The sequence below is a fragment of the Cyprinodon tularosa genome, unplaced genomic scaffold, assembly GCF_016077235.1.
Source record: "Cyprinodon tularosa strain WSP-4 unplaced genomic scaffold, ASM1607723v1 ctg246, whole genome shotgun sequence".
Taxonomy (NCBI): Eukaryota; Metazoa; Chordata; class Actinopteri; order Cyprinodontiformes; family Cyprinodontidae; genus Cyprinodon; species Cyprinodon tularosa.
This window is the reverse complement of record NW_024038913.1, coordinates 111,133-133,764: the sequence shown is the minus strand read 5'-3', so window position 1 is coordinate 133,764 and position 22,632 is coordinate 111,133. Positions and strand designations below refer to the sequence as shown.

At 39.5% G+C, this 22,632-nt stretch overlaps 1 protein-coding gene across 1 annotated transcript; it reads right to left on the bottom strand.

Moving 5' to 3' along the window:
- Positions 1–14,526: 14,526 nt before the first annotated feature.
- LOC119785356 lies at positions 14,527–18,877 on the bottom strand. Its single transcript, XM_038287976.1, has 14 exons — positions 18,746–18,877; positions 18,475–18,584; positions 18,195–18,323; positions 18,063–18,111; positions 17,900–17,965; positions 17,736–17,823; positions 17,244–17,324; positions 16,976–17,047; positions 16,839–16,901; positions 16,482–16,538; positions 16,325–16,387; positions 16,091–16,165; positions 15,699–15,798; positions 14,527–15,602 (listed from the first exon to the last, which is right to left on the bottom strand). Exons 1-14 carry the CDS (start codon positions 18,810–18,812, stop codon positions 15,561–15,563), a joined length of 1,062 nt encoding a protein of 353 aa, XP_038143904.1. The 5' UTR covers positions 18,813–18,877; the 3' UTR covers positions 14,527–15,560.
- Positions 18,878–22,632: the final 3,755 nt, after the last annotated feature.

Genomic DNA, 22,632 nt, shown 5'->3' with positions numbered 1-22,632 from the left:
CTAAACTTGTGAACTCTCAGTGATTACAGGTATGAAATAATCACATCTACTGATTGACACCTGAAGTTAAGACATGAGAAAAAGAATTCATTATTACTAATTCCCCATCTATCTATCTATCCATCCATCCATCCATCCATCTATCTATCTATCTATCTATCTATCTATCTATCTATCTATCTATCTATCTATCTGTCTGTCTGTCTGTCTGTCTGTCTGTCTGTCTGTCTGTCTGTCTGTCTGTCTGTCCATCCATCCTTTTTCTAAATTTAAGCCAAGGGTAGAAGAGCATATGAGCATATACAACCTTTGTAAGTTAAAATTCCTGTTTCTAAGAGGCATTAAGGAGTTTTCTAATAATACTGCCACCTGTTGCCAAAACACAGAACTACAGCAAAATTCTGCTCATTCTCGTTGCCTGCGCTTGTACTTTAGTTTTTTTTTTATTGTTGCCATTGGTGTCTGAGTTGAGCTTGATGCCGGTCGCTACTGAGTATCCACAAAATCAATCTTGAATATAAAGTTTCGACCGTAAGGTGGGTTGGACACATTAAATGCGGATGTGCTGGACGTCACATCCGCCGAGAAGTGCGGTAACTTCTGACTTGAAGTTAATCAATGCAAAAAGGCTGCAGGCTTATAGATGGAACAGAGCTGAAGTGGTGAGGTGTCAGTCTGCTCATCAAATGACGTTTTAGTGGTTCAAATAAAAAAGTTATTTTAGATGTATTTTCAGTGAAAACGTACATGTCTCTTTAAAGCTTACTTTCTTACTTTCTGTGTTTAAACTACTTTTAAATAAAATAAATAAATAAAACATGAAATAAAACTGAATAAACATCTACTTCAGTGTGCAAGTACAATAATATATGAAAAAATTTAAATTGAACGGTCATCATATAAAAAAATCCCCAGATGATTTGCAATCTTGTGTAAATGATGAAAACTGAAAACCTCTATCTATATCTTTCATTTGCGGCATTTGATGCTGATCTCAGCTACAGTGTGACAGCAGAAAAAGCCTGTTTTGATTCCCCTTCACTCACCTGGAACCAAGGAATTGTATCACCTTGGGCCTCCTTATGTTAATTCTTGCTGCTCCTCTTTTTTTCCTTTGTAACTCATCTGCATTTTAATATCAATCTCAATAGGCCACATTAGGGCAGCAGTTCTTTGTAAGTGTTAATTTGTTTTGTTGAAAGCTTTGTTTATCCCAGATTAATATATTTCAATAAACAGTGGAGGGCTGAGCTCTGGTAAATGATAGTGATTATGCTGCAGAAGGTGTGCAGCCCACGCTGTCGGACAGAGTCTCGTAGAGTCTCGCGCAATGGGAGTTACGCCGCTGTTCATAGCCCTCCAAATCTCTGATTACAATAATAACTCTGTAGGTGCTAATTTACCACAGAGAATTCCGCTGCTCTCCATCCTTTTGTTTTTGGTCTTTGTTTGCAGATGTCTAATGTGATGTTAGTGTCAAAGTTAACGTGTGTGCTTTAATAGTTAAAACAGTAGGATCCTGAGCTATTGACACAGCAATTTAAACACTAACAGCTGTGGGAGTGATTTGTCTTTAATTAGATTGGGGTCACACCAGGGTTATACTGCGTGCACACACAGATGACCCTTTCTACCCCAGAGATTGTTGTATACGACAAATTTAATCTGCAGCAAAAGGTTTTTTCCTGTGAATAAATCAGAAATCAAACATGAAAAACATCAACAATGGTGCTACAAAATAAATTAAGTATAAAAGCAAAGTTTACAAGGTGGTATTTTGACAGCAATGCTGCCATATATCTAATGAAAGTGGGTTAAAACAAGATTCAAGTCATATTAGATTTCCATTTCCATTTGGTTGTAGCAGTGTAGATATATTCATATAAATGCCTGTCCTTGGCAGTTGTGCCAAAAAAAAGCCCAGTAGATTAAAAGACACCTCAAGACTTGAAAATATTGTGAAAATTTCAGAGGAGTCATGAAGACCTAAAAAACAAGCACCATATCCAGGCACTTAAATGTGCTCTGAGAAAACAACATTCAGACTGTGGTTTTCCATACCCACTCATTACAAAATTTGTAATGCAACAGAGGTAAAATTTTGCAAAGATACAAAGGAGGGCTTAATAACAGCAATTTTGGTGCTGGGGTTCTGTAAGCTCTTGCGGAAAAACAATGTGCAGCAAATGTGGGCAGAGTCACAGAACACTTGAGTGTGAGTAGCACTTCTTTAATACAATATATTTTTTTCTAATGTAAATTTTTTATAAATTTAATTGACTTTTTGAATAATTGCACATGGAACAGACCTCACCTCGTTTTCCTCTTCTTTGGGGCATTGCATATCAGTTGTTACTTTGTGAGCAGGTCTGTCTGGATGGCTTAAATTGTCAAAGTGTAAAGTGAGGCTCTACAATGAATAGCTGAAACTGGAGGTCACTTTAAAGATTTATTGGAGGTACTGCAAGTCAAAAATCTATTTAAAAAAAGCATAATTACCAGGGCGAGCAGCAAGAGGAAACTATCATGGGACAAGCCTGCAAAATGACGTTAGCTGAGCATGTGGCAAAGATCGGCGTGTGGGACGACCAACAGATAAGAGCATCTCCAAGAAACTTGAAGCCAAAAGAACATCATCCACTATACTTTCAAGCACTTTGTACTTGAGAAGTAAAAAATTATCTTAATTAAGTAGTGAAATTTGTAGAAACATACCGTACAAAGAAAATTTTAAATGATGTACAGGTTCCGATACTCAGCACGATCAAATTAAAACTGAATAAGTCACATTATTATAAAATAACACATTTGGACAGAAGAAACACAACTTTCGAAATGTCTGTTTGTTTTTTTAGAACATAAAGCATTTAAAATCATTACCTACAGTAGGTAATAAAAATGTTAGATCAGTGCAGTGATCTATTTTTAGTAACAATATTTAGATCCCTTGACTTCCAAATGGCACAACACATTCAGCAGATAGAATATTATATTACTCTATTCCACTGGACGCTGATGTGCGTTATGGGTCTGCTGCATTTTTGGTTAAAACATATTGGTTTGTCATTCTTTGAAGTTGCTTTAGGTAGGTGGAGGAGCCAAAATTGTACTTGAGTAGTTTTTCTTCAAAACAGTAATAGTCAAATAGAAATAAAATGATTGAGGCAGTAAAGGTGTCATTGAAGTACATTTAAAAAAAAAATAAAATAAAGGCCAAACTGAATTTTAATTAGCGAAAGTAACTATCAGTCAATCAAAGTTTATTTGTATAGCCCTTTACAACAACACCAGGAAAACCTAAGAGCTTCACAGAAAGATAAAAACATTGTAAAAACAAAAATCCTAAGCATAAATAAGTGTGTACTTAGTATTAAAAGTCAGTTTGAAAGAATGATTCTTTAATCTAGATTTAAAAAAGGGCAGATCTGTAAGAACACGCAGGCTGTTCCACAGTCTAGGTGCGGTAACCACAAAGGAACGCTCACCCCACTGTTTATACCGGGACCTGTGCACGTCCAGAACCATTTGATCGTTGGTAGGTACTACTACAGTATCCACCTAAGTTTTGCTGCTGGTTTCCCCACAACATGAAAAACAATAGAAGACCATATTTGGTGTTATTAACAAAAACTTTATGCTCACAAATAACGTCCAATGTTTCTTGGATGGTCTGGCAGGTTACGCTGCCTGAGAGCTTTGGCTTGATGGATTTTCTAAAGCCATGATGTGGGTTATAACCTTGGGTAAAATATGTTTCTGAAAGAGATCATGCCTAAATGTACCAGGATAAATTTGCTTTTTTTTTCTTATTTCATTTTATCCACATTTTTTTAAACCTTCCCATTCAAGTCAGGATTTCCTAATACTCTGTGACATGAGAAGAAAATTTTTTGATCTGCTATGAAAAAAATGGAAAGGCTAAAAGTGACTTATTCAAACTTATGAAGGTTTTCAAAACAGTCTCTAAATATATTATATTTGGTCTTTAATCTGTTTTTCCACCTCAATTAATTGAGAATATTATGTCAAAATTCCAGATTAATTGCACGAATTAATATTAAATAGACAGCATTTGGTTCATTAGATGACAGCTTTAAAATATTTAGAAAACAAATCCACTGCCATATGATAAAATACAATTCAGAAGGATATTTATGTTGGAAGATTTTTCTAAGTTAAAAAAAAATAATCAATGAGGGTTTTGTTAGTGATTTCTGGCTATACCTCAACAGTAATATTAACATGATTACTATAAATAGATTTTGATTTTCAAAGGAATTTTGATTTTTTGATGTAGAAAGTGTTTGAAACTGTGCAGGAAGGCTTATGAATTAGTTTATGAGCCCATTGTTTTAGGCAAGGATCAAAATTAGACAGATTTATATAGAAAATATATTTCATCAAATAGGCAAACTAGTTTTATAAAGTGAACGAGGGGAGTTTATAGGTCTATTGTTTATAATTTCAAATCTATAGCCATAGAGGAGCAGCATAGGGCATATAGAGTTATCATTTGGTTAAATTTGGTTCACAGGTAAAGTCTTTAAAAAAGCTTTTTTTAAGCAGTGACATTGATTTTTCTTTAATTTAATTTCCACTTCAGTCCTCAAAGCTTACTTGTCTCATTGGAATATTTTCCTATTTTGCCAAGCTATTAATCACTCATTTGACTCTTTTTTGAGTAACAGCCCTTTTGAAATATTTTTTTCCTGGTGTGAAAAATGTTTTTCACGGCTGCCAAATTCTTATCTTTGGCATTTTATTTTAATTGAGGACTAAAGTTGGTGTTATGAAAAGCTGCTTTTAAATAGTCAGTTATTCAAACTAAAAGTGGCTCTTTGCTTTTTTATGTGTAGACCACAGATGGGGACTCAAATCTGCCACTTAGGCTCAAGCAGCTCTAAAGTCACAAAAACAAAGATTTAAGGCTTAATTTGTTCTCCTAGGTATTGATTGCAACTTGACATCTGCGACTCAAGTCTCATGAATCTATACCTTGTGAAATCAGGGGTAAAAGGCTGCCATTAAGTGTGCATCATTTGATTTAATGATTAATGTTTGACTCTCAGAGTTACTGCAGGGTATACAGATGACTTCATGTCATTTGTAAAGCTACATAGAGAACATATGGTTATTGTTCTCGACACTAGGTGACACGGAATTCATCTGTTTGTAGCATTGAGCTGCATTTTCGGGAAGTAAGAGCCAGAAGGAGCTGATGTCCCCCCTGAAGGACCCTCAGGAGTGTTGGGCCTATCAGGGGAAGTGGCGGGAAGGCGTAGAGGAGTGCCCTCGGCCAGTCGTGCGACAGCGCGTCCTGACCTAGGGGACTGGCACTGTCCGACAGGGAGAACCACAGCGGGCAATGTGTCGTCTCTCGGGAAGCAAACAAATCTACGGCTGCTCTCCCGAACCTCTCCCAAATAGTTTCCACTACATCCGGGTGGAGCCTCCACTCCCCCGGTGGTGGACGCCCCCGGGATAGGATGTCGGCAGGAACATTCTGCACCCCCGGGATGTGGGTCGCCCTCAGGCTGGCAAAAAGAGGGGCTGCCCAGGTCAGAAGCTCCCGGGTCAGTCTCAGTAGCATCAAAGACGGTGTTCCCCCTTGATGGTTGATGTGAAAAACAACCGACGTGTTGTCCGACCGCACCAGGACATGCCTTCCCCGCAGGACCGGGAGGAAGTGCCGCAGCGCGTGGTGCACAGCCTCCAACTCCAGAGCGTCGATGTGGTGCCGCCTCTCTCGTGGAGACCATGTCCCCCGAGCGATCTGTCGCTGCCACAAGCCCCCCCATCCTGTGGTGGACGCGTCGGTAGAGACAACTTCCCAACGGGATGGCAGAAAACCCAGCGGAACTCCCCTTATCATGAATTCTGCCTCTCGCCACTGAGCCAGCGATACGAGGCATTGAGGGGACACCTGCAATTTCCTGTGACGGTGTGACGCACGAGAAGGATCCAGCCTCAGGCTGTTGAGCCACATCTGCAGTGGTCGCAGAGACAGCAGCCCTAGGGGCACTACAGTGGCGGCAGCTGTCAGCTTCCCCAGCAGACGGAGATAGAGAACAAAGGGGGCCGCCCGACCGGGAAGAAAGGCAGGCAGCATCTGCAGAATGCTCTCGACACGCTGAGGCGATGGGCGAGCAGTCATGGAGAGAGAGTCCATCGTGATACCGAGAAACGTTACCTGCTGAGACGGAATCAGGTTGCTCTTCTGCCAGTTCACACAAAGACCCAATAGGTCCATGTGATCGAGCAAGGTGCGCGTGTCTGCAGCAGCTTGAGCTTCTGTGGGCGCACAGACGAGCCAGTCGTCCAAATAAGGCAGGATCTTCAACCCTCTGGCCTGCAGAGGACACAAGGCCGCGGCCATGCACCAAGTGAACACACGCGGGGACAGAGAGAGGCCGAACGGGAGAACCCTGAACTGAAAATGCCTGCCCTGAAATGCAAAGCGGAGAAAACGCCAATGCTGTGGTGCAATCGGGACATGAAAATATGCGTCCTTCAAATCGACCAAGGTGAACCAGTCGCCTGGGGAAATTGCCTGAAGCACGTCCCTGATGCTCAACATGTGGAAGGGGATGGACTTCATGTAAAGATTCAAACCCCTCAGGTCCAAAATTGGGCGGAGTCCCCCAGTCTTTTTGGGAATTAAAAAATACTTCGAGTAAAAGCCCCCTGGGTCCCGCAGGGGGTTGACGGGCAAAATAGCACCCTTGGCCAGCAAGGTGTCTATTTCTTGGCTCAGAGCCTGAGCTTTTACCTGGTCGCGAATCACCGTCATCCTGACTCGACCAGGGACAGGAGGGCGGCGGCGGAACTGTAGCGTGTAACCCCGGGTAAGTGTACACACCACCCATGGATCGGACACAAGAGCGGCCCAGCAACCGAGCTGCTCCGGGGTAAAGTGTCCCACCGCCGGTCCAGTGACGTCATCTCCGAGCCCCCCTGCCCTTCGGGGGGCGGGAGGGTTGCTGAGTTGCCCGCCCAGGTTGAGGAGCGACATTAGCTCGACCCCTCGGTGGATCGCAGTGGCCATGGGCAGGCCTGGCAGCAGGCCCTGCAGCAAACCATGGCTGCCCCAAGCAAGGTGTAGTCCGGGCAGGACAAGTATATGACAGGGACACAGAGGCACTCCTAGTAGGACGCTGCGCTCGTCTGCGATGCAGACCGGCCAACTGTTGCCTGGTACGCGAGGCCTCGGCCGATCGTTCCAGGGCTGCAAGTGCAGCGGAGCCAAACAACTCCCCAGGAACAACTGGAAGGCCCATCAGGGTCCTTCTACATGCCTCCGTCAGAGGAGACTGAGCCAGCCAGACCTGGCGACGTGCCTGAACAAGGGTAGACAGGACACGTCCAACCTCCCTCGACAGAAGAGCAAATGCATGGAGGGATGCATCCATCAGTCCTTGGGTAGGTGCGTCGATCGCGACACCCTCCAAGGAAGCCGAGAGACCCAGTAATAAATGCGACAGGGAATTCCCAAGTCGCCCCAAACGAGCCCCAGAGTCATAGGCTCTACAGAGCAGATCGTCAGTGACACGGCACTGAGGACGAGGACACCTGGCATTGGCCCTCAAAGCCTCATCCGGCACCACAATGAGGGAAGCTATGGCTGGCTCAACCGAAGGCATATGGCCCAAGCCAAGACTGGGCGCATCATGCATGGCCGCCAGTGCCCTGCCGTCAGAGGTCAGCCTCGAGAAGGCCTTAGTGTCTGTCCAACAGGCATGGAGCTCCTTCACATACTCTGCAGACGGGGGAACCATAAAGGACGCCCTAGCAGTAGGACGCCGAAAGAAAGCACTGGAAGCCGCAGGTTGGTCCTGTGGAGCATCCAGATGCAACCGGGCGAGGGCAGTTCTCAGAGCGCCCACTACAGAACCATCCTCCTCTGACTGAGAGCCAGAAGAGATATGTGAACCGGCTTCTGAGAGGAGTGAGCCGGAGTCAAATTGATCCCGAAAATCAGTGCCAGACGCTGCCAGGGAAATGGCATCATCTTCTAAAGCAGAGACTCCCGAACCAACGCTGTGTCCTTGGTCAGGGTCTCCAGACATGTCAGCGCCACGCTCGCCCCTAAGGGACTCAAGCAACGCCTTCATCCCTTCTAGTTCAGAAGCGAGCTGGGCCACCTGCCCAGATATGCCCTCTGGAACCCTGGGGCTCCTCTTGCTCCTCTTCCGTGGAGGCCCCATAGCCTCAGAAGACACGTTTCACAGGCTGGCTGGCGCTTTGAAGGCCAGCCAAACGAGCGTTACGTATGGACAAAGGCAGGACAGAACAATTAGGGCATGCCGCATCAGTCAAGGCCTCTTCCAAATGATCCAGGCCCAAACAAGAGGGACACAGATCATGCCCATCCTCCAGCTGGAGAGGGGCCAAACAAGCTCTACAGCACGGCGCGTCCAACATGTCACGCTCACAGGGCTAGGTCAGGTCGAGCCGAATTCGCCACTCTTGACACTCACCGAGCGGACAGATCGGGAGACCCGGTCGAGCAGAGAACGCCACCAGGGGTTCCCCAGCAGCAAGGCCACAAGAGAACTAGCCAAGCACGTTAGCAAAGTAAAAAGCAAGCCCGAAAACGGCTGCTACGGTAACAAAAGCAAGCCCGGAAGCGGCTGCCACAGTGAACAAAAAAAAAAGCAAGCCCGAAAGCGGCTGCTACGGAAACAGAAAAGCAAGCCCGAAAGCGGCTGCCACAGAAAACAGAAAAAGCAAGCCCGAAAGCGGCTGCTACAGTAAACAAAAAAGCAAGCCCGGAAACGGCTGCCACGGTAAACAAAAAAGCAAGCCCGAAAAACGGCTGCTACAGCAAACAAAAAAGCAAGCCCGGAAACAGCTGCAACAGTAAACAAAAAGGCAAGCCCGAAACGGCTGCAACAGTAAACAAAAAAGCAAGCCTGAAAACGGCTGCTACAGTAAACAAAAAAGCAAGCCCGAAAAACAGCTGCTACAGTAAACAACAAGCTGGTCGGAGTCGGCTAACGCCGAGGCACCAGCAAAAGGGAGTCACGGTGAGAACGCGTCCCTGTTCGCCGTCGATAAGAGAAAAAAACTTACCAGACGAAGAAACCAAGCTGTAAATAATGAAAAGCTTGCGCAGCCTCTGGAGGGCGAGATGAGCCTCGCAGCTCCGACCAAAGTCTCGAGGCTACCAGCGACAAGCAATCAGTGTCGTACCACCTGTTCAACCTGCATGCGAGAAGATGAAAAGGGACTGAGCTGTCGCTGTCACGTGACTATATAGGCACACCGGTGTCACCGGGGGTCACACGTGACTATGTTGGTATAAGATTCTCGACCTGTGCATGCGCAAGAGTGATCATTCGTGCTTTAAGCACCGCCTCTGGCGGTCAGTAGGGATGAAATAGAATCCACTTTACCCAAAACAACAAAAATAAACCCATGTAGAAAACCAGATGCTGTGTTTAGCTTCTACTTTGGCCAATATTCAGGTAACAATGGGTCATTGTTACAATTACATTACCACAGTAGAGGTAGTGGAAAGATCTGAGGCTGTGTTCTGGTTTAATTAAAGAAACATTGAATTCTACTCTCTGCAGAAAATCCAAAGAGAAGGTCCTTATATCAGTGTGAGGGTTTTAGCTCCAAAATATTTGGGCTATGCAGCAGGATAATGATTCAAAGCACACCAGCAAGTCCACCTCCAGAGGTCTAAAAAAAAACAAGACAATCTTTTGAAGCAACTTAGTCAATCAAAAAAACACACACAAAAAAAAAAAACTTAAACACAGCAGATTATCAGTAGGATTGGTTTGCACAGAAAGACTTGTTAAGGTAAATATTTGATGCAGCTGCTTCCACCAATGGTTGGGAAAACTGTTTATTTGATTCAAGGAACATTAATTAAGAGCCAGTTTGGTTCTGTTTATTTATATAGCACTAGATGTGTTATGTTATATCTATTCTACTTCTATTTTTAACTTCATGTTGTGGATACCAGACCTGTAAAAAGTATTGAACAGTTCATTCAGGACTTCTTTTCAGACCATTCTAAATCATTCTTTCTGAGTTTTAATTTAGGAAAAAACTTGGACTGTCATTATTTTTTATGGCCTCTCTACAGAGATGGGAAGTAACGAAGTACAAATACTTCGTTACTGTACTCAAGTAGATTTTTCTGATATTTTTACTTTACTTAACTACTTATTTTTATGGCGACTTTTTACTTCTACTCCTTACATTTTTACACAAATATCTGTACTTTCTACTCCTTACATTTTAAAAAATTGGCTCGTTACTTTAGTTTTGAATCATTTCAATGGAGTTACCGTTATTATTTTTCACGTCATCAATACCAAATTCAATCTAATTGGATGGAAATCTACGTTGCATTTGACGCACCACTACAAGATGAATCGACAGATTCGGCAGTATTCATTCGCGGCAAATCATTGCAGCTTGATGGCGGCGGCGTTAGCATAGTAGTATGGACGACGAGATGATTGAAAATGAACACAACGGAGATCTAGTCCTATTGGCAGACATCCATTTAAAATGTAGGCAACAGCATGAAAAAAGTGGTTTCTACTTTTACTTTTATACTTTAAGTAAATTTACAAGCCTGTACTTTGTTACTTTTACTTGAGTAAAGAAGTTTAATCAGTACTTCCACTTTTACCAGAGTATTTTTTAACACAAGTATCTGTACTTTTACTCAAGTACGGAAAGTGAGTACTTTTGCCATCTCTGCCTCTCTACAAATGCATTGAGGGAAACGCAAAAGGGAAAAATGAACCTCTTGTTTGTTCATCGAACTGTTTTTACAGGAATTTAGTTAGTCACAACGCATTTAATCATAAGTCACTTTATGGAGACACTTCAACCAAATCATACAGACAGGTTTGGTTTAGCTTAATAAATTATGTCATAAGTAACAAACTGCTTTTATATTTATTCAGGGTGATTAAATTAACATTTATAATTAATAATTGTCTTAAAAAAGATATGATAAAAACAGAGCAAGATGGACAAATGTCCAATGTACGTTGTGTAAAAATATTAGTGAGAAGATGAATAAATGGTTTGAATAAGTTTTCTGACTTATCAACACTAATTGTTCCAGTCATTAGAGAATAATCCCTGTTTTCAACGTGGTTTCACAATCTTTTCTTTTGGGAAGGGATTCAATAATGAAGCCATGGAGTTTGGCTTGCATTAAACTGGGTCAGTTTTAAGTATACTGCTAATGTTCAAATTTAAAGAAAATGTTAGTGCTCATTTACATAGCTGAATATTGTAGAGGACATGGGCCACTGACTTAGGTGCAGTGTTTATGAACTCGTGTTATAAAGGTTAAGCCTCTTTAAAACACATATTCAAGCATATTCAGAAAAATGTATCTGCTCTTGTACAATGTACAACATTAGATGAAACATAACCTTACTTATAAAACACATTACATGTTCAATTGGTTTATGTTTTATGCAAAAAGCGTGGTCAAAAATCAACCACATTTTTCAGTTTTCATTGAAGGGTAAGTAACACCCTGTCAAGCTAATTAAAGGCACTTAATGAAGCAATCATTAGTCAGCTCAAGTACCTCCACAAAAGCTTTTTGGCAGTTTGCTATTGAATATAACACAAAGTCAAAGATGGAACATGTCACCAGTGGTCTAAATAGGGAAAAACCTGTTGCTTCTCATGAATCTGAGTGATTTTGAGGGCATTTCCTCTCAATATTCATAAGCTGGAAACATCCAAGAGAGCTGTAAATCTTCACATGAGTTGACATCCCACCAAGTTTACGCTAAATTGGGACTGGCAAGCTAAATGTCTGGCAGCCTCTGTTTGAAGGTCAAATGTTACAAATCATTAAAGTGCGTCTAAAAAAGGACCGGAAAGGAAGAATATGGAACAGCTCTTCCTTTAGAAAGAACATGGCAGCAAAGATGGATTTAAACAAAGTCTAATATTTCAAGAAAAAATGTCCTGATGAGAGACAGAGCAATCATTAGGGCATATCATCCTTGCACTGGTCTCACCATGTTGCCCATAATCAAACAGTCTGAATCCCTAAAGTCTCTTCAAATGTAAGTATGCTATTCAAAATTTGAGGCCATCTTCCCGACAGCTAAGACTTGGCAGAAATTAGGTCATGCAAGAGGATAGTTAACCCAAACCGGCCTGCAGATCTACCGCTTAAAAAAAAAGAAACTATAGATGTTCTGTAGATGACCTGCTCAAAGGCTCGACCTCAACCTGATTAAAATGCTGTAGTAAGACCATTAGAGAGAGGATAGAAAACAGATGTCTGCAACACTCTGAAATACACCAGGGTAGAATTGGACAAAACACATGAGAGTCTAATTAGGTCATGCTAATGAAGTATTCTTCAACCTATCTGAGCTAAAAAGAGGTAGATAAAATATTTAAAATGAAGTGCAAATAGTTGTTTAACCCCCTGCATCTGGAGTTTAGTTAAACTTTTGTTAAATAAATTAACAAAAAGTGATTTACTGATCAAAACCTCATAATATTACTACTTTATCATTTTATAGCAGGTGTATTTTCTTTCTGTTATGATTGTTAATATATTTGTCCATCTGTTTTCATGCGAAAATTATAACAGTTTGTCTCATTTGTTTCTTTTATTGCTTTGACAGCAGTTTTGGGGAAAGTCTATGAGTGTTTGAGAAACTTTGTATTAGAGCGTATTAATAAAAGAATATTAAGAATAATCGCTGGTCATGCTTAGGGGATTTTTCTGAAGATGTTCTGAAGGTGTAAAATATTTAGTGCTAATGAGGATATAGTAAGCTGACACACCCTAATTGCTTGTGTGCTTGTTATGTGCCAGGGTGATAAAAAAGGTAATAACCACCCAAAGTTATAATTAATTTTCTGCAGCTCTATTTTGAATTTAACCTTAATATCCCTGCCTTACAATAGGAGCTGGATTTGAGGAAGTTATCTTTACAAGCAGAGGTTATGTTTAATTCAGTGGGCATTCCAGCCGGTCCAAACTGTATTTCACTGTTCATTGACGTACCATGGGATACAGGGTGCTGAAGTTAGGTCTGAGTCAGCATGCTTATGAGGTGCACAGCATGCATAGGCAGATTTGACCGGTCAGTAGGGAGGAAGATTGTGCTCTACAAAGATCTGTGTGCTAAGCATACACTTTAAAGTGATCATAGGTATGTAATTGGTGAAAAAATCAGACATCTTCTTGCTCCTGAAGCGAAAGGCTGAGCAGCACTTTGCTTCTCAGTAATAAACCTGAGTGAATTCTGCCAAGATTAGCTATCATAGTGTTTTCAGAGCATCTCATATATGTTTGTATAGGTACACACGGACCTAAGGGAATAATTATTCTGCTGTGTTCGGCTTTCTAAAGCATCAGTCAAGGTTAATTAATCATATTGTGTGGTGTGATCCCTCATGTAATCTTTTAATAACTGCACTGTGAGAGCAGATTACAGATTTCTCAATGCAACACCGTTTGGGCGCATTCGCAAAGGTACTGCAGAGCAGCACTCTCCAGGGTAAGAATAAAAAAATATGATCAGCTAGATCAGTTAGGGAAGGCTCATTAAACCATATGTATTGCAGCTTTCCTTTACTCACATTTTCAGTATCTGAATTATGTTCGGCTCTAACTAAAGTTTATTTGTTAGCTGAAGGATCAATAATTAATTCGACAATGATAAAAAAAATAATATATATATATATATATATATATATATATATATATATATATATATTGTGCAACACTTTGCCATGCTGGTTGCTAAATATGTAGGTTTTGCATGTGCAATCCTGACCTATCCATGCATCATGCGAGCCATGATCATGTCCTTTCCCTGACTCTCCCTGAGAGACGAGGCTTGAAGGCATTGACCATTCAATCACCCTCTTTTCACCAGTGCCACAGTAACACCTTCCTGCACAAATATACCAGACATGAGCAACAAAGCCTGCAACCCCTGCCTCGTTCACTTCCTGGCATTCAGGCTATCTAAAAGTAAAAAAGGGGGCTTTTTCAAGGTCACTGCACATTTAGGGAAGCTTAAAATAGAGTCAGACATTGACAAACCAGGGCTCACAGTAACTGTCAGCAGATCCCAGGAGATAGAGAGGAGATGTATTAAGTTCAGCATGAGCCCTTATGTGTTTGTGTATGACTGTAATTACTACCATACATCAAGCCACAGGAGCAACCAGCCTGTGACATAGAGCATTTAACACTTGAATCACCTAGTGATGTGCAGAGCACTTACAGTCTATTTACTGGTTAAGCCCTAGCACTTTTACAGTATGAGAATACAGAGACCAACCAAAACACACGCCCTGATTACACAAAGGGAAAGCACATTAGTAAATAAACTACACTTATTATTTTTTCCTCCAAATAAGGTATGTTGATGTGCTTTCACAGGGGCTGATGCTAGAAATATAGGATCAGCGTGAGATTCTTCTGCAAACTGCAATAAAATCACAGTGTCATTTACATAACTCAAAGCAACAAAAGGCATATAAGTGTTCACCATGTTTACATCTGATGACTCTTTATTGCCACCTTGTGGTAAAACTTTAAAAAGCACAATTTTACACAAAACAATAAAAAGTAATTGTGATTAAGCTAAATTAAAAGGCCAGAAGGGGATTACAGTAATAAAGACAATTAGGGATACAACAAAATTGATTTAGATACATGAAGGAAAACGGTAAAGTAAACATGCAGTTACAAAATTTCATTGTTAGAAAATATATGTGCTAACCAAAAAACTGTTATTAAGAATAGAAGCAAAGTATACATTTTCTGTATGAATCAGCTGGGATAGATGTAACAATAGATTTTGAGTAAAAAAACAACAAGCACTGCAAATATTTACAATAATGAGACTACACAGGCTTATTGCTGTAATAAAGAATGCAAGTTTAACTTTGTGTAGTCTCATTTTAAATAGCTCATACCTCAGGCAGATTTAGATTTAAAATCGTTTAATTTTTTTATTCACTGGCAAAGGCATATGTAAAAAATATAATACAACTATTTAAACAGATAATCAGTCTAAACTTGTTTTTATTTGTGTTTTGGTAAAATAAGGCTTGTAAAATCTATTGATCTCCTTCACGGAAATAATAGAAAATGCATTCTTGTAATTGCTAACCCTTTTGTTGCATGTTTCAACTTGTATTTTTAAAAATGTTTCTTCATATTCTGAGTCTTCTTTGCCGGCTAATCTTAACCTGCCTCCATAAAAAAATCTGTTGGGAATCAGTTTGGGAATCTGGATGGCTGCTTTAAAAACTACTTCCAGTGAAAGAAACAGTTCAAATTAAAAAGATTATCTAAATCTGCCAGGAGAATGAGTGATGTTTGAACAATATGACATAATGAAAGAAATGTATTAAAACTGTACATATATAAATAACGATATGCTTATATCATATACATTACAGTTCATATTATTATTATTATTATTATTATTAAATATTATTATTATTATTATTATTATTATTACTATTATTATATATATACTATGTTTTATAATATCTTATTATAATATCATGTTTATCCATTATATTTCGTTTGCAGGGGATGTTGACTCCACGTCAATAAACTGCAAAAAAAAAAGGGAAGACAATGGTTTAATAAGATATTAACTACAAGTAATAAACAAAACTGCCTTTAATGTGAATTAAATTCCCCAACTCACTAGTGCATCAGAGCCCCTGTTGACTCTGTCCTGGTTAGAGCTAAGCTTGTTCACCAAAGCAACAGCTTCACCTTCCATCTCCAAACCTCCATCAGCAGCTCTAAAAGCAAACACAAAATGGAAGCGAGTAAGGAGAGACAGCATAGAAACAGCAACGTGTGGTATTTAGTAATTTTCTAAGCAGAGATAAAGAGCTCAGAAGTTGTAACTAATCTGTAGGCTACTGGCTGGGTGGAGAGAATCACTTAAGTTTCCCCCCTTGGACGTTTGAAGAGCAGCAGGGACAAATGGGAGAAAAAAACATGTGAGGCAGATTGAAAACTGCTACTTTCTTAGTTTTCTCTTTGGTACCACATTTGAAGATGCAGCAACACGGCAAGTGGCAGCCTTACCGCTGATCTGGGAGCAGTGATTTTTCCTCAGCCTGAAGATGTGCAGCAGTCCCTCCATTCTCCAGCTGCTCCGTCCTGGAGAGTTAGTCAGCGATTAAAATTTATCAGACAGAAACAGCAATATAGCAAGGTGAGAACAATAGGCCATTTTATTAGCTCATATCGAAATTCATGTTTATCTTGCTTTGTTTTTCAGTTTCATGCTTTGTTACATGCGGTAATTTTAAAACCTACTTTTTCATTTCTCTTCCCTTAGTTCCATTATTTCCTCCTGGATCATCCCTCATGTTGCTGAAGCTGAAATAAACAACAATTATTTTTAGACAACACTGCAGGGTCATATTTAAATATTAGAATTTATAATAAACATATTATGGTAATTAATGTGCACCCGTTCACTGGTTTGTGATCAAATGGAGCGTTGGTTTTAGGAGCAGCCGTGTCTCCACTGCAAAACAGATATTAAAAATAAATTAGGTAATGAGTGTACAGCTATTTCAAAACTTGCCAAGGGAAGGTGGCAGTCAAACTTGTGAAAGAATACAAATGTTAATAAGTTCAATAATCACATCTAAGTGAGGTGAACATTGTCAGGAAATTGGGTCTGAGGAGCTTTGACACAAGTTGAGGATTCAATAGCTTTTAGCTTATTAAGCTCTAGACGCCCTAATGTTGATAAGTTCAAAAAGGCACACTTTGTCAGTCCTGTGGAAATGAAAATGTCTAACTGTTAAAGCAACATTCTAACCTGTTAACACTTTGAAGTGTGTATTGGTCACTTTCACCACTTCCATGTGGATCTCTTCCGTTCCTGAAATGTCCAGAATAAACTTAGTTTTTAGCTTCATCAATGTCTTCAGAGAGCAGTTGTCAGCATTAATTTACCTGATGACACCGTTGTCCTGTCTCTCTAAATCGCTTGTTTCAACCGTTTGGAATCCACTTCCCCTTTGGTTTCTTGAGGGTAAAATATGCAAATTAAAAAGCATAAACATGATAGCTCAAGACGGTGCAGGTTAATAAAAAAAAATATTTGAAACATCACCAACTTTAGAGTCAGAATCTCCCTCTCTAAACTCATTCCGACTTATTCATTGTAGCGTATTTCTTAATTTAAATGGAATTAGGAAAACTTGTTAGGAATTAGACTCACCTACAGAAGCTGGGAGGAACCAATCTTTTGAAACAGGAAAACCTCACAGTATACATAAGATATTCTTTATTTTGTTGACTCCTTCAAAAAAATAAAAAATAAAATACATTATTTAATCTGTAAATAGCTATTTTTTTTTCTTCAAACTAAGGTTTGACTGGTTTAATGATGGACGGGTTCAAATAAGAGTGCCTAAACTCCCAAGCCAACATTTATTTTTTCTTAATACACTTAATGCAGTGAGATCAACACTGCTGTTGCAGGTGGATATAGATGTATTATAGGCTGTTCTTTTTACATCAGATTGTCACTTTCTACATCTTGTGATTTATGGCCTCTAAGTTACTACAGGTGTCAAACATATAATGTAATGAGCAGGGAAATACATTAGGAAGTGAAAAGCTTAATCTGTAAATAAATCCTTAAGAGTAGGGTTCTTAGTTGATTTAATTATATTATTGATATGGAAAAAAATTAATATAATGGACTTACCCTTTTTCTTTTTTCCAGCAGCAGTAAGATGTAACAAGGTATCCAATAATAAGTACTACTACAGTAGAGATTACCAAATAGGCAATCACTGGGTGAGAGAAGATAAAGTAAATGTTCAGGAATAAAATGTTGAATTGCTCTTATAAACATGTGCTTTCACTCACCTTCAGGGCTCCAGTGATTTGAAGAAGGAGTCATACTCGTATTTGGTTGAATTAAGGTAATGTTCTCTGCAAGAAGTAAAGAAGTAGTATTTTCATAATAACACAGCTACACATAGCGTGATCATCTTTAATGGAATATTGTTGTATTTTTATTGGGTCTCACCACTAATGGTTGTGAACTTCTCACACTTCTCTTCAATGGAATTACTTCCCTATAAAAGAATAGAGTTCTATTTTAGAGACGTCAGGATAGTTACTCCTCATTTCTAAACACTTAAATGAAAAACGTACTTACAGTAGAGATTTCACATGTAATGGTGAGATCCTGGCAGTTTTCGGTGGTCACTGAATGGTTGTCCATTTTCTTTATATCTGGCCCATAATCAAAGGTTTGTTTGCTAAGATCAGCCAAAGCCAGTTGAGTCTGTTAAAAACAAACATGTTTACTTTCACTTTCTGTTTTTTCCGTTGTTGTTTTTATCAAAGACACAGAAAAAACTTAATGATATCCTTTAAAAACTGATTCCCTACAACAAAACCTGGACTACAAAGAAGCTTAATTCATATCAACATACCTTATTTAATCCTTCAACTAAAACTACACTTTCCCCAGGACAGTCATGGTTAAATCTAAATCCCTCGGGTGCACGTATGTCAGAGCAGGTTGCATTTTTCTTTTCACATTCTGTTAGAAACCACACAGATTGGAAATGATGATTAAAAACAATCATACAAGGATCAAGTTAAGATATGGCATGTATATGCGCAAGTAGCTCAACACAGGAAGTACTTCATGAAACAATCATTAAACATGTAAAATACAAGTCCTGTGATTTTATTACTTACTTAAGGCTCCAGTTTCGAGTCTGATACATCCCATTATAGGGATTATTACAAAAAATAGGCGCTTCATTTCAAAACAGCCAACACCAACGAAAGGCTCTACCCAAAAGGAGGAAAACCAGGAAATGGATGTAAAAAAAGAACAATCGAGAAAGAGCCTCTTCCTCGTTTGTCTTTTTTTTTGTAGACAAATCGCCTTGCAAAAGTACTGCTGCCACCTTAATAGAATACAGCCATTGGCCAATATTATAACTTTGCTCTGCTATTTTACACAAAAAAGAAAAGCAAAGGTCTACAGATTTGTTCTAGATTACAGTTTCTTTAGAAACCACACTTTAGATAATGTTATCTGTTGCTGAATGTTTTTCAGGTCCAAAACCTTAGAATATCAAGTCCCAAGAAAAAAAAGACACTCTAAGGTAAAATGTCCAGCAGAAAGGTTTCATATAGGTGAGGAGGTAGTGGGGCTTGTTCAGGAAGTAGCTCCTGATGCAAGATTCCCACCAACATCTCATCCGTCGCTCCCTGCATAATGTTGCTGAAACATGCAACATTATGCAGTGCTAAGATGTATGGGGGTGGGATGATGGACCTTGCGTTGAATTCTTCACCTCTTTGCTCTTTGCTGTACCCCATTTTTTTTAGACAACACAAAGAACCTTAGGCTTGGAGAACCTCTGCTGTGGACAAGAAGTTGGGTCCCCCTAGGAAATGGTTGTCTGTGGATGGCCTTCGAGAATCTCAGAGGAGAGGTTTTTTTTGTTATGTTTATGTGGGGCTTAACCCACAGTGCTACATGGTGTGTCTCTATAGATCTTTGGGATGTTGCAATTTACTTGTGAGTCTAAGCGACTGAGCTTGGCTCTAATTGGACTCCCTTCCTTTATGCCTCCTTGGAGTAAATGACTGGTTGGATGTCGCTGTTCCCTGGCTCTCCTGGTCATTATTTTTATAAAGGTGGTCTGATTTCTGGATTTAGAGTTTCTCCTCGTTGCTTCTGGATGTTCTTCCTGCCAACCCACCCCTATTTTGAGTGTATGACTGTTGTCTGGGTAATGCAACAGTCATAACTGTGTAGTGTCTCTTTAAGATAATCTGTTATTGCACGTACGGGAGACATGTGATGCAGAGCGATACAGGTACTCAGACCGACATCTTAATTCTCTATTTTTCTTAGTAATGTCACAGGTTGTTTGGACACTGCTCGTTTTTTTATGTTTGAGAATACAGCAGCCGTTCAGCCGGGCTTTGTAAGGTTGGTGAAGAATTTGTTTATTAAAGGCCAACACTGTTGAATTCCCAGTAGCAGTGTGCTTGTGAGTTGTTGACCTTCCTCTCCGTCTTTAAACGCAACCCTAAGTGTTACAGTAACTACGGCCATTAGGAACATAGGCTACCTCCCCTTCGCTGATCTGAGTAGATGAGCTTTGGGAAGGTGTCTTCCATTAACAATATTCTAATAACTTTTAAGCTCCAGATGATAAATGTAAACACATAATGCACCCATGCAGGTTCATATTTGATCAATATGGCCCAGCATATTTAATACCAGATAAAGTCTGAATTTAAAAACTCAATCACGCAACTTTGATTGAAATTAGAGTTTTCTTTTTTGGTAAAAACTTTCTACAGGCATAAAGGCAATCAGCTAATTTGGAATCACTGGAATACAAAGTAAGAAAAAGTGGTAAGGATGCAAAATGTTATAGACACTTAACTGCTGAGATTAAAACATTTGTAATTTCACCTCCTCAGTAATAACCTTGACTTTCAGTATTATAATACAACAAAATAGTCTGATTTAAAACTGGAAATGAATTGCTTTGCTTTCAGAAACACAAATTTTTAGGCAATGTTTAATGAAAAGAATTCTCAAATTTGTCTTTTTTTTTTGTTGGTGTGCGTCCTGTTTAGCGAATATAGCTCTGGGATTTGATCTTCCAAAGCTAGATGATAGCCCAACAGCTTTGCTTTCACAAGAAGGCCAGTATTACTCTTGCCATAAGGTTCTGCTTGATACCTGTATATTAAACTTTATTGAACATTATTTGAGGAGTAAAATCATATACCACAGACGTGAAGGGGGAGATGAGAGAGAAAGAGGGGATAAGAACTCAGTGGAAAGAGGGATAGAAAAGAGTGCCTGAAAAGAGAGAAAATAAAACAAAACAGTAAAAATAGACAACAAAGAAGATAAACAGTAACTCCTACAAGTCTGCTACCACACCTGTTAGAGATGAGAGGGAAAGAAAACAGTGAACATAACAGTGAAAAGAAGACAACAGACAACCAAAGTAAACGTAGAAAGAGTAGCGGGTATCCTTTCCATGTGTGTCGGAGTCAAATTCGTCTTTCAAGTTGAAGTCGCTGGATATTTGGGATCTTGGGATTTTTTTCTCATTTTAAGAAGAATTGAATATTAATGCAAACTATTTTTTATTTTTATTTGTTGCATTTTATGTTGTTGCATCTTTTTTAATGCAGACTATTTATCAACTTCGGTTGTTTCTGCAGGACAATTTTTTTAGCATTTTTCTATCAACAGTAGAGGGCTTCATTATAATCACTCTGGGATCCATAATTGGTCCCAAATTAGAGTAAACCTGCTCTAAACAAAGTGCCGCTAAAATATTATACAGCTATAAACAAAGTTACTGGACCAACATTGTTTTTTTTTTTGCTTTGCTTTTTTTTTTTCTTGTTAACTGTATTTCTCTAATAAAACACATTTATCTTTTTTATGCCAGGCATTGAGAAAAGGAAGAGTGTTTTCATATTTTTCCATGACTATATTTTCTTTATAGGTTATCATGTTATCAAAGCTACTAGGCTCACTTCATCATAACAAATAAAATAAAATATATAGTTTCTGTCAATTACAAAATACAGATGCTTCATTTCCCAGCTGTGTTTTTGCTGCACGTCGCTGAGTAGTGCCGTTCACAGAGTGTTTATCTGTTACTCCTTCCCGATGGAAAATCCTCACTAAGATACACACAAACACATGTGTTTTGAACTGAATTTAGTTTTCATACCACTGATGCTTTGATTGAAACCAGGCTGCATAATTTCTTATCTAATCCTCCTGCTGTTTTATACACTAGACACAAGGGGAGGCCCTTGTCATGTGGGTCAGAGACACAAACACAAGGTCAGAGACATAAAGTCCTGCTACTGCTTATTCACTTAGTATGGGTTTGTATTTTAGTGTCATGTTTTTTGATGAAATAGCAGGGCATCTATGAATCAATAAAGATTCATTGTATGGAATCACCAGAGAATAGCTTTTCCTTTTTCATCAATCCAATTCCCAGTTCTGTTTTACAGAAAGAGACACAAAACTGCGAGCGAACATAGCAAAGATAGAGGACAGGCTTCTACGGTCCAATACGCAGCGTTTAGATAGCATCTTCTCTGGTCCACCGAGAAAAGACAGAACATAGTCTGTGTAACTCAGTACGGGCCTCTTTGTGTCTCCTTCACAATGTCTGCTTTTTTTCCACCTCTCCGTTCCCCCACCTTTCTCTTTTGCCATCCTCTGTTTGTCTTGAATAATGTTATCCAGGTTATATCATAAACAGACCACCAAGTGCTACTGCCAAGTTTTCATCCCTAGTGGATAAACAAACAAAGTTATAAAGGTCAAAGATATTTACTCTCATTCATTTTTGATCATTTTATGGTCCTTTGGAGAGATAACTTATAAAGATGACCACACCGCAACAGTTGTGGATGTCAACGTGCAAGTTTTATTTCTAGTGCATTTTAAGTAAATCTGTGGGGTTAAAATATGTGCGAGGTGTAGTGGGGTCATCCATTGTACAGAAAATTTGCTTATTGATGTATTTGTTACCTACTTTTTGTTTTATTGATTTACTTAAATTGTATCT

What these genes read in the sequence shown, in the direction of transcription:
- LOC119785356 (XM_038287976.1), bottom strand. Translation starts at nt 18,812, where the DNA reads ATGAAGCGCCTATTTTTTGTAATAATCCCTATAATGGGATGTATCAGA. An exon ending in GTTCCTCCCAGCTTCTGTAG is followed by an intron (nt 17,048 to 17,243) that starts GTGAGTCTAATT and finishes TTTACCCTCAAG; the next exon opens with AAACCAAAGGGGAAGTGGAT. An exon ending in GATCACAAACCAGTGAACGG is followed by an intron (nt 16,388 to 16,481) that starts GTGCACATTAAT and finishes TGTTTATTTCAG; the next exon opens with CTTCAGCAACATGAGGGATG.